This window comes from Epinephelus lanceolatus, chromosome 13, assembly GCF_041903045.1.
Source record: "Epinephelus lanceolatus isolate andai-2023 chromosome 13, ASM4190304v1, whole genome shotgun sequence".
Lineage (NCBI taxonomy): Eukaryota > Metazoa > Chordata > Actinopteri > Perciformes > Serranidae > Epinephelus > Epinephelus lanceolatus.
Genome location: NC_135746.1, coordinates 29,985,709 through 29,998,404, shown reverse-complemented (window position 1 = coordinate 29,998,404; position 12,696 = coordinate 29,985,709). Strand labels below are relative to the sequence as shown.

The 12,696-nt window shown below is 39.9% G+C and overlaps 1 protein-coding gene across 1 annotated transcript in view; it reads left to right on the top strand.

Moving 5' to 3' along the window:
- The window catches only part of ift172 (intraflagellar transport 172), a 54,511-nt gene that overhangs the window by 22,378 nt on the left and 19,437 nt on the right, over positions 1 to 12,696 (top strand). Inside the window, exons 20-28 of the mRNA XM_033649164.2 lie at positions 2,495 to 2,587; positions 2,936 to 3,013; positions 3,564 to 3,812; positions 4,501 to 4,579; positions 6,135 to 6,255; positions 6,740 to 6,884; positions 9,460 to 9,549; positions 11,105 to 11,202; positions 11,476 to 11,611. Coding sequence (XP_033505055.1) covers positions 2,495 to 2,587; positions 2,936 to 3,013; positions 3,564 to 3,812; positions 4,501 to 4,579; positions 6,135 to 6,255; positions 6,740 to 6,884; positions 9,460 to 9,549; positions 11,105 to 11,202; positions 11,476 to 11,611 — 1,089 coding nt within the window. The remainder of the gene's footprint in view (positions 1 to 2,494; positions 2,588 to 2,935; positions 3,014 to 3,563; positions 3,813 to 4,500; positions 4,580 to 6,134; positions 6,256 to 6,739; positions 6,885 to 9,459; positions 9,550 to 11,104; positions 11,203 to 11,475; positions 11,612 to 12,696) is intronic.

Below are 12,696 nucleotides of genomic sequence, written 5' to 3'. Positions count from 1 at the left end.
GAGCCGTACCGTACTGCTCGGTGGAAACAGGGCTTAAGAAAATATAGGAAGACAGCAGAGTCTCTGCAAAAAAAAAAAAAAAAAAAAAAAAAAATCTTTAGGTAAAAGCACTAATACCACAGTGTTGAAATACTTTGTCACAATTAACAGTCCTACAATCAAAACCTTACTGAAGTAAAAGTACAAAAGTATTACCATCAAAGTATACTTAAACTACCAAAAGTAAAAGTACTCATTCTGCAGCATGGTCCTCTTAGGAATCATCTATGGATGAATTATAATTATTGATACATTAATATAGTCATGACTTTAATATTGCAGCTGTTAAAGGTGGAGCTGATGTTTGTGTATTTCATATAATCTGAATCTGCAAAATAACTAGTAATGATGGTTTTCATATACAGTACAGGCCAAAAGTTTGGACACACCTTCTCATTCAATGCGTTTTCTTTATTTTCATGACTATTTACATTGTAGATTCTCACTGAAGGCATCAAAACTATGAATGAACACATGTGGAGTTATGTACTTAACAAAAAAAGGTGAAATAACTGAAAACATGTTTTATATTCTAGTTTCTTCAAAATAGCCACCCTTTGCTCTGATTACTGCTTTGCACACTCTTGGCATTCTCTCCATGAGCTTCAAGAGGTAGTCATCTGAAATGGTTTCCACTTCACAGGTGTGCCTTATCAGGGTTAATTAGTGGAATTTCTTGCTTTATCAATGGGGTTGGGACCATCAGTTGTGTTGTGCAGAAGTCAGGTTAATACACAGCCGACAGCCCTATTGGACAACTGTTAAAATTTATATTATGGCAAGAACCAATCAGCTAACTAAAGAAAAACGAGTGACCATCATTACTTTAAGAAATGAAGGTCAGTCAGTCCGGAAAATTGCAAAAACTTTAAATGTGTCCCCAAGTGGAGTCGCAAAAACCATCAAGCGCTACAACGAAACTGGCACACATGAGGACCGACCCAGGAAAGGAAGACCAAGAGTCACCTCTGCTTCTGAGGATAAGTTCATCCGAGTCACCAGCCTCAGAAATCGCAAGTTAACAGCAGCTCAGATCAGAGACCAGATGAATGCCACACAGAGTTCTAGCAGCAGACCCATCTCTAGAACAACTGTTAAGAGGAGACTGCGCCAATCAGGCCTTCATGGTCAAATAGCTGCTAGGAAACCACTGCTAAGGAGAGGCAACAGGCAGAAGAGATTTGTTTGGGACAAGAAACACAAGGAATGGACATTAGACCAGTGGAAATCTGTGCTTTGGTCTGATGAGTCCAAATTGAGATCTTTGGTTCCAACCGCTGTGTCTTTGTGAGACGCAGAAAAGGTGAACGGATGGATTCCACATGCCTGGTTCCCACTGTGAAGCATGGAGGAGGAGGTGTGATGGTGTGGGGGTGTTTTGCTGGTGACACTGTTGGGGATTTATTCAAAATTGAAGGCACACTGAACCAGCATGGCTACCACAGCATCCTGCAGCGACATGCCATCCCATCCGGTTTGTGTTAGTTGGACGATCATTTATTTTTCAACAGGACAGTGACCCCAAACACACCTCCAGGCTGTGTAAGGGCTATTTGACCAAGAAGGAGAGTGATGGAGTGCTGCGGCAGATGACCTGGCCTCCACAGTCACCGGACCTGAACCCAATCGAGATGGTTTGGGGTGAGCTGGACCGCAGAGTGAAGGCAAAGGGGCCAACAAGTGCTAAACACCTCTGGGAACTCCTTCAAGACTGTTGGAAAACCATTTCAGGTGACTACCTCTTGAAGCTCATGGAGAGAATGCCAAGAGTGTGCAAAGCAGTAATCAGAGCAAAGGGTGGCTATTTTGAAGAAACTAGAATATAAAACATGTTTTCAGTTATTTCACCTTTTTTTGTTAAGTACATAACTCCACATGTGTTCATTCATAGTTTTGATGCCTTCAGTGAGAATCTACAATGTAAATAGTCATGAAAATAAAGAAAACGCATTGAATGAGAAGGTGTGTCCAAACTTTTGGCCTGTACTGTACATATAAATGTGTTAGTAAAAAATACAGTATTTGCTTCCAAAACATAGTGGAGTATAAAGTAGGATTAAATGTCAGTACCCAAGGAGAGTACAACTACTTGGGTAAACACACCAAGTTACATTCCATCAGAGATAACCAGTATTCCACACTGATATTCAATAGCTGTAAATTTAGGCAGCAGAATTTAAATTATTCATTATATGCTTTAAAGATTAATGCTTCTCATAGTGGAAATGAAAAATCAGCATTTAAAACACAGAAGACCAAAACTCTATTAATGAAATATTTTGTGAATATCAGTGATTGATTTACAATTTACAGTGGGAAATTAGTAATCCATATTCATTTCTGAATAAGACCTTCAACTTGTCATAAAAGTGATTACACACTTTCCTAACACAGTACAAACTGAGTGATCACTGCAGTGTGTGTTTTTCACTGTGTATGTATCTCTTTTGACCAGGGAGGAGATGGAACAGAGTTTTTTCAAGTACAAGCCCACGTGGCGATGCTGGATAAGAACTTTAAACTGGCTGAGATGCACTACATGGAGCAGGTTGGTAACAAGCCCTGGTTGTGCCTTGTACAACCAATCCTTATGTACACGCTTGCTCACAACATGTATATTTATATACAATATGTACAATTAATTACTGATGCATTTTACAACAGATCCCAAGTTATGTTCTTACACAGCATTTCAGCACTTGTTAATGTACCGTTATCTTCTGAATTACACATGAACTGGGGACACACGCTTGAATTCACCAGATCAGGAACAGTACCACACCTGTACACACTTTATCACTTGCAGAAGCCAATATTGCAGCTGTGATAGTTATACAGTATATATGTGTGCAGCTTTAAGTCAAATGCTATAATCTTCATTTCTGTGTGTCTGCAGAATTCCATTGATGAAGCGATAGAGATGTACCAAGAGCTCCACATGTGGGACGACTGCATTGCTGTGGCTGAGGCCAAGGTAATAATGAACAGACTAAATTTGTACTTAACAACTTTGCATTTTACCTGAGGGAGAGTTTGTTCTTGCTGTCTGATGTTGCTTACTGTAACCTTTTTCCGTGGTGCAGTCATTTAGCCAAAGTGTTTTCTGGGTTTTCCTACTTATTAGATGAATCTTAAATGCCTCCACACAGAGACATTCTCCTCAGTGCAGACTTGATCCCTTACAAAAACCTAAGGACCAGACGCAAAGCAAACTGAGTTTCAGGTTTGCACTTTGATTCTACCTCTGTGGATACTAGATGACTGAAACTCCACAGGGAACATTTAACTGCGACTGATGTAGATATGGCTACAACCAATGATTATTCAGTAGATTATATCGGAAAATAGCTGCTTATATCTTCTCAAAGCCCAAGCTAGCATCTTTGAATTGCAAACAGCAGCAAATTGCAGTAAATATTCAACACTTTTACTTGCTAATTGGCTTAAATATTTTTCAGCACTATATTTGAACCTATGTCCTGCATAGAAACATCTCCAATCTCAACCTATCATGTCTCTCTTAGGGCCACCCAGAGCTGGACAACCTGCGAGGGAATTATTACCAGTGGTTAACTGAGACTGGTCAGGACGAGAAGGCCGGTGAGGTGAAGGAGAGCGAGGGAGACTTCCAGGGTGCCATCAACCTCTACCTGAAGGCCGGACTGCCCGCTAAAGCTGCCCGACTTGCCATCAGCCGGACAGAGATCACCAGCAACAGCGACACCGTCAGCCGCATTGCTGCCAGTCTCATCAAAGGAGAGTTTTATGAAAGGGTGAGTGGACTTTGTCTGCCTTGTTTATTGTAGATTGATCTGTCTATAATACTGGTATCCCATACTGGTAAATCATATCCTCTCTCCTCCTCTGTTCAAGTCACCCATCGCTCCTCTCCTAACAAATGCCAGGAGAGGAGAGGTATCAACAGAGGAACAACAATTGTTTTTTTTTTTTCTCCAGTATTACACGCTGTCTTCCTCCATCTGTCTGTTATTTCTCTGTGTCTCCTTCTGTAGCGATTGTCTGAGAACTCAGTTCTTCTCCGCAAGCCATCTGTGTTTATGTAACAGGTGGTAAAGAGAGAATGAAACTTCATAGCAGAATTTGTCGCTGTGTCCTGATGGTGCAGTGTTTCATTAGTTTAGGTGTATGAGGGTTGAAATGGATGCTGGTGATGTTTGAGTTTACCAGTATATCCTGCTGACACTCTGTATATTTTCTGCATCTTGCAAGGATCATGTGTTGTGCATTTAGTTGTTGACAGGTCAGAATAACAACAGAATTAGTGTTTAAACCTTTGGACAAGAACGCTCTTCGCTAAAACTCATTTTAATGAAATTGAAGTTTGTGGGCACAGTGTTCACATACTTTTGCAATATGGTTCACAGTCCTAACAACTCTGAACAACCCTGACTCACCCTAATATGTCAATTTGTCTTAATAAATTTATGTTCTCTCTGTCAGGCAGGAGATCTGTATGAGAGGATCAGAAACAACCAGAGAGCGCTGGAATGCTTCTGCAAAGGAGGTGCCTTCAGGAAAGGTAAATCAGTGATGTGTAGACTGCATGAATATGATTAACCTAAATTTTGAATAACTAGCAAATCATATTGTTAGGTGATTTTTACTTGAGCTAGCATGGCTCTAGAGATGGCAATGTTTGTAGATTGGTCAGTCCACTACTTTGATCCAGACTGAAATAGCTCAATAACTGTTGGCTGGATTAGCACTAAATCTATGGCTCCTAAATGAAATGAGTCCTAATGACTTTGGTGACCCTTTGACTTTTCATCTACCATCATCAGGGGTCAGAATTTTGCTGCACAGTATCCCTTTTTTCAATCGTGGCAACTTGTGATAAACACATCACGAAACACTGCTCTACTGCGCCATATTGAAATTTTTAAACAGTAGTAGTAGTGACAGTAGAAAACTGCACTGCACACATATTGTAACTATCATTCCTTCTTTATTGGTGCCTTTTGTGTTCTGTTTAGTTTAACGTTCAGTTTGTTCAATAGAAGAATGTTGGAAATATTCTTTCCTTTTTTTTTAAATTCAATAAGCAATTTTTTTTATTTCGGCAGTATACTGACAGCAGCAGAAAGACAGAACTGAGCACACTTAAATATCTGTTGCATATTTTCCTTACATCGTACAGCCCTAGTCAAAATTCACATCTGTCCAGTACTTTGATTTATGACCAAATAACTGACGACACTCCCATCAGACTCAGCTGTACTTTGTGTTGTGTTGTGTGCTAATTAGCAAACATGAACATGGTTAGCATTTTATCTGCTTAATATCAGCATGTTAGAGTTGTTATTGTGAGCATGTTAGCAAGTGTCATTGGTAGTTTAAGACCAACGCAGCTGTCATTTTCACAGCCAGCACCCACATTGTGTAAGTAGTAAATGTAATTGTGTTCATCTGTCTGCTCCATGGACATGTAGGTCTTAAAATGAGGTGTGATCAGGTGCATTGTGGGCGCATTATTGAGAGGGTAACGAGAAAAATATGAATACATCATCTAAAATGTGAACATAGCAGAGATCAGAGCAGAGCTGCAGAGCTGCTGTCCGACTCCCCATTAAGAGAGACACTGTGCACATTTATGCACAAAGACCAGAGGAACTTCATTGATCATTTTAGAAGCTAAAAGTTTAGTTCTGTTTCCTCCATCAGGTTTATAACTACAATTTTAGGCCTTTAAAGGGAACTGGAAAATGCACTCTGACTGTTTTAATTCATGTTACGTCCATAACACACATATGCTTAATTAAGGGTGCCCCATTACCCCTTGCACCTTACTTTGCAACCAGATTATGCGCCATTTAACTAGCAGAGTGGAGTTGGACGCGCCCTACATGCACTTGCGCTGTGCACTTTATAAAATGCGCTAAAGATCATTTCCATAGGGCCCTTTGGCTTGTTTTACATTGATACAGATACAGTATATATTGTAAGTATGTCAGCATGAAATAAGTACAGGTAAGATAGATCATGTGACCAAATGTTGGACAACAGGTGTATGGATGTATGTTGTTGAGTTGAGTGTAGGTATACAGTGTATTAAACAAAGTTTGTGCTTCCTGTAGCGGTGGAGCTGGCTCGCCTTGCCTTCCCTGCTGAGGTGGTGAAACTGGAGGAGGCCTGGGGAGACTACCTCGTCCAGCAGAAACAGATGGACGCCGCCATCAACCACTTCATTGAAGCAGGGTATGTAGTGTAGGGGAGTGAAGAGACAAAGATTTGGGCAGATGGAGAGGAGGAAAGATGACACATGAAAAAACTAATCCAACAGAGATGGCCAATAGTTCTTTAAATCATCACCAGGACCATAATAGATTTCTTTAAACATGATTATATTTCCCAAAAAAATACCAAATAAAGGCAGGTAATCAGCGCCCGGATTTTTATTCTTTCCAGGTTGAAAAAGCATCTGATACTGAAATCTGACTGTGGGAAGCAGAAACAAAGGTTTTAAAAATACTACTTCTGATGATAATTTGTCCTGCCAGTAAAGTTTCAGTCTGTGCCATAGTCTTAACAAAATTATTTGGTTTAAATTAAATTCTAACCACAGTTAATTCACTTAGAATTTGTCTGTCCTTCCATTTTGTCTTTCAGTTGATGCTTATTTCATGAAATTATATGGATACACCGCACTATAACTGGTCTGTTGTCCTTTTTCCAATCTCAGCTGCTCGCTGAAAGCCATCGAGGCGGCCATCGCAGCCCGTCAGTGGAAGAAAGCCGTCCATATCCTGGAGTTACAGGAGGATTCATCAGCAGGGAAATACTATGTGAAGATAGCACAGTATTACGCCTCCATGCAGGAATATGAGGTGAGAGAGGAGGGACCAGGTATGAGGTATATGTGGGGGTTAGTCAGTTGACCTTTTACCTTCTTTTGATAATATGTAAACACGTCAAACTCCAATTATTAAAAGCATATATAAACTTCCAGAAAAGTATGTTTTTCTGCTCACCAAGAGGAGAGGTATCTTTGTGCAGTAATGTGTCCAAAATGAGCAGTTAAGCTGAAACTAAATCAAAATTGGCATTTTATTAATGAGAGGTTAAATAGTCAAAGCAAGCAGATATTTCTGGACATATACCTGTGGTAGTTTAGTATATCAGCTCATACAGATGTTGGTCACTGAGCACCAGAGGTGTCAAATAGTGTGTGGAGTGGTTTGGTTAGCTTGTAGAGGATGCACAACCAGTGTGTATAGAGAAAAACTGGTTGGTAAGGCTGCACTGATCAATATCTTTATGTTAAAGTCATTGTGTGTGGCATTCAGAGCATTAATGTAGCAGCAAACTAGTATTTGCTATGTAAAGACATAGTGGAATAATGGTGTCCTGGGGAGAGAATAAAGCTACGCTCCGTCTGTGTGTGTGTTGTAGTCCAAGCTTCTCTGTAGGTTGTTGCGGTAAGGCAGTCTGGCCTCATGTTAGTGCATATGAGTCCCTGTGTGTGTGTACCCCCAATTAGCTATCTAGTATCCCACTAGCTAGCTAATTGTCGCCACTCTGCATTGGCGTTGTTGCCGAAGCATAGCTCCGAGCCTCAAGTTCCCCCCAGGTTAACGATGTTAGCTCTGTCAGCACATTTGCCATTGTTAGCGTTTTTTTAATGAGTTACCACTGTTAGCTGTTAGCAGCTGGCTCAGCCACTGCCATGATGAGAACTGTGTGTAGACAATCCTGCCCCAGACTTAGAATCATAGATATCTCTGAATGCAGCTTCTTTAACAATCCATTAATTGAATACATGTAATGTGAAAAGCATCGCTCCTGGGGATGAACCCAGGAGAGATTTAGCATCTTTCAGCTCATTGTTTTGGGTTTATGGCCTGTGACTTTTCTGTTTTGGTCCCAGCAGCAGGGAGCTTTTTGCAGTGTAAAAGCTCAATAACCGACTGAATGTCACCTGCCTAGCAACCAAACAGCTTACAGACAAGGTTAGCAAACATAGTGGAGCATTTACATCAGCTATACAGCCAAATATTTTTCTCAGGTGTAGGTGGTGACCAAAAATAGAGCTAAAAGTGGGGTGAAAGTTTGACTTATTTTTGTCACGTCAGAAACATGACTCCAAAAGAACACTAATGTCTGACTGTGTGTCTGCTCGATGTGCATGCACAAATATGTCCATAGATATCAAGTTTATGAGTGGTGGTAATGTAATTTGGACTTTTATTAATCTGTTATTCATTATGAAATATGGCACATACTTACTCCACAAAGTAGTATATAATATAAGCCTAAATGCTGGTACATTTGGCTTTGGGGTTAGGTAAGCACCTGATGTTAGTTTGCTTCCTGAACACAACACCGGACAGAGAGATGGAGGCAGCCAGAGGGATAAAGTAGGCAGTGACATTTTGCCACCAGCAATTACTTTCTGCACATCTCTCAGGGATATATACTGTGCATTCACCCATGGCACACACTCACACACACATATGCACACACAACCCTGTACACATTTCAACCAGAAAGTGAAAGCTGACGATCAGCTTTAGTTCGGTCTCCATGGAGCAGTGCGGGCTGTGTTTGCTTGAGGGTGTGTTGGCAGTAATGACAGGTTGAATGGTTGTAACAATAGTTTTAATAGTTGCCTAAATACCAGAAATACAGCAACTTTTGAAAAGGGAGAAAAGGAAAAGAAATCTGGTATAAAAACAAAGAAAAAATTAAAGGAAGAGAGATGATGATGATGATGATGATGACGGTGACTGCAACGATGGTGAAGCACAGTGTGCTCTGCGTATTCTGATGAGCTCAGCTGAGCCAAACAGCCTCCACAGACTGCCAGCCTCTGAAAATAGCAGGCCATTTCAGTCTGTTTGCTCTATGGGCATATTCACAGAAAGTAATTAAGATAACAAGCTCTTTGCTTTCCAACTTTGTGGAAGTTGCAGGAAAGTATAATTCAGTGCAAACTAAAACAATGACGGAAGCTCACACCTGTGATTCAAATGCAGAAATTATCAGCGGAAAAAAAAAAAAACAATGACTTAACGGTTTATAATCAGAACGAACCAGCACGTACGTTTGTTTTTGATTGATGCCAGTGTTAGAACGGGTTCAATGAAAAATACCTTTTCATTTGCTTTGTAGAAATTTATTCACATAAAGTGGTGAATGTTCCTGTTTTCCTTCCCGCAAGCTCTCCTAAATTCTACCATTAACAATTACACACTATGGCAACAAATTGTTATCTGTACAGGTAGCTGTTTTATTCTGTTTGCCCTGCAGGAATACTACTTTAATATATGTATATGCTATGGCTATTCCAGAGGGTTAAGAAGTTGAAGAAGAGGAAGAAGAAGAAGATTGTATGATATTCAGATGGTATTTTATATTTTCTGAGTGTATGTTGTGTGTATTTTGTTTGTTAATGGCCTGCAGGTGGCAGAGCAACTGTTTGTGAAAGGAGGCCACATCAAAGATGCTATAGACATGTACACCACAGTGGGACGCTGGGAGGAGGCTCATAAGGTTAGTATGGACACAAACTACACAAACAAGTATGTAAAATACAGTGTGATCAATATGTATTATTGTGGCAAATGAATACAATTAACCCTTAAAGACCCACAATTGACCCAGGGGGGGATGTAGCAGGGATGTAGCAGGTCAGTAGTGTATGTATGATCTGAAAGCAGGGAACCTGAGGTTTAACCTGAGCTCAGCACTGTGTTTTGAGTTTTTCTTGTCATAAATATATAATAAACATTGTGTTTTGGTTAGGCACATATCCAAACTTTTAAACTTTAGAGCATATAGGGGCCCAGAACATTATGATGAAAGTATATGATGGCCATTCCAGTCTCTTGAAGGTCTAGTGGTAGGATTTAGTGTACTACTAGGTAAATGGGCAAGTTACCAAGCAGGAAGTGGACATACTCCCCTATATATTCCAATGGCTTTTTGGCTGAAAGGTGGGTATACTTTAAATGGCCAGGAAAACAGATGGGTATACCCTGTAAACCTGCGTACAACCTCCACTACACCACTGCCTAGCAAAGAGGTTGCAGACTGCAACCAAGAGAAACTTCTTCCCTGTGCCAAGTGTGTAGGAGAACTAAGGTGGCCGACATGAAAATGTAAAGGGCCCTATCTAGAGCCAGTGTTTGGTTTGTCTGCTCTGGGCTACTGTAAAACAACATGGCAGACTCCGTGAAAGAGGACCCGCTCCTATGTAGATATAAACTGCTCATTCTAAGGTACTGAAAACACAATGATTCTTTTTTCAGGTGACTATAACCTTATGAAAACATATTTATGAATACTGTATTCCATTTATATATCCACGTAAATCCTTGAAACTGGACCTTTTAGTTGTTGTAGCAATTTTTGGGTTGATACACATTTGGTACAAAGAATACTACCATTTTTTACCACGGGAGAATTGATAAAAATGTTCAAAATTCACTCCAAAATACCACATTGAGACACCAAGACCTTGAGGAACACCATAGAAAAATCCATGCTGTCAAAAACTTTTCACATTTGGAGATTTCTGAAAGAACTGTATCTCTTGGCAATTGGATGACGAGCACTTCTGTTGTGGATACTGCTGAGAAAGACCCTTATTGTCAATATACCTATGTGAGCCATCCATTCTCTGAATGCTCGAGGTCTGTCGTTTGTAGTTGTAAAGTCTAATGAGGCTGTGATTATCCTAGAGGTCACTATAGGTCATTTTATACAGTGATGTCTGTTTCCAAAAAAGTGTTACTACAGTGAAATGGCTACAATGGGGATAAACTTCATTGCAAATTAATGAAATTGGGCTCACTGGATCAACGAGAGTCACCGCTTTCCAGTTATACTAAATATAATTCCAGGACTGTTAGGGTTAAATTGAACATTCCACCAATATATAATTTGACTAATTTAAGACAAAAGCGTACATGTGTCTAAGTTAATTCGGTGGATAACACTGACTAGATTGTTTTTAAAAGGGTTCTTTGGCATCTGATATCGGTCTAGCTTTGAAACAATGAAGTAATTGAAACTATTGTCTTTGTTTGGCACGTTTGGTTTGCAGTTGGCAGTGGAGTGTATGACAGAGGAGGAGGTTATGGCTCTGTACATCAGCAGAGCTCAGGAGCTGGAGAGAGATGGGAAATTCAAGGAGGCTGAGAGGTAAATGGAGATTTATTTTTAGTCATTTGTCACATCATCAGCTGCTGGAAGCATGAACATGGAGTAAGGAAAAGGTAACTTGACTATGTTTGAAGTAATTACTGCAAGAACAATAATGAAAACTGTATTTGAGTGTTGGCAGATGGAAAATTCAGACCCTGTTTTGTCTTTGCTTCCTGGCTTTATTTTTATTATGTCTGTATGAAGTCCTTTGACACTTGCACTTTAAAGAACAGTTCAGTTACTAATGGGTGTGTGTATGTGTGTGTGCAGGCTGTTTGCTACAGTGAAGCAGTCTGACCTCGCCATAACCATGTACAAGAAGAACCGCATGTTTGATGATGTTATTCGCCTGGTGGCCAAACATCACCCTGACTTGCTGACAGAGACCCACCTGCACCTCGCCAAGGTACAACACACTGTGATCAACACTACAGCAGGAACTAATGGATAACAGGGTTTCAGATCAAATCTTGAAAGCAACATTTGAAGCTGAAGTCCCAGCCCCTGAAGTCTGGTTTGTCTTCCTTAACCTATCAGTAACAAATGACTAGGGGCAGTTAGCGCAGTCTTTTTCGCCACAGACTTAGAATTTGTGCTGATATAAGAGTTGTTATCTCTGTAAATGGACTTACAACCTGTGTAGCTGTGTTGAAGCAAACCAAGCCTGCAGCCATTTTTGTTTCTGTCACTTTTTTTACATGAATGTAGCTAGGTCGCTAATTAGCTATAATGAAAGTAGACCCCTCTCACTCTTAATCCCACCCACAATGCCTTGATTGGTTGTTTGGCTGTCAATGGGCACAACAGTTCAACATAATCAAATTCTTGTAGCTCACATAAGATGAGTTGAAAAGTGGCAGAAATGTATGCATGTGAAATTTCATCCGCAACATTCAGACAGCAATGGATTAAGTTTCCCATCTGAAAAGGTCTCAGAGACTCAGATAATGCTCCACTTCAGGCACCCATACAACTTAATAACATTTTTTCTTTTACCATTCTCTATTTCTTACATAACAGTAGACAAATGAGTGCGTCCACAGTTTTTTGGTTGTCTAATTATCTTGTGAGAATTGCCCTGCAGTGCTTTAAACTCTATTAATAATTACAAATGTCCCTAACTAAGAATTTTACCCAGCTTCTGAAGTTTAGAAGCCCATGAATCAAATCCCATTTTTTAACTCACACCACATGCATGTCTAATTTTACAACCTTATGCACTGGTGGAAGAAGTACTCAAATCTTTTACTTAAGTAAGAAAAAGCAACACCAAAGTATAGAAATACTCTATGCCATGAGTTGAAGACCTGTATTAATAACATTTAATGAAGTAAAATTACAAAAGTATTAGCATCAAAATGTACTTGAAGTACCAAAAGTGACTCACTATGTAGAATGGCCCATTTCTGAATTATATATTATTGGATCGTAATTGTTGATGCATTAATGTGTAGGCATCATTTATGTTTCGGCTTGTAAGATGGGGCAAAT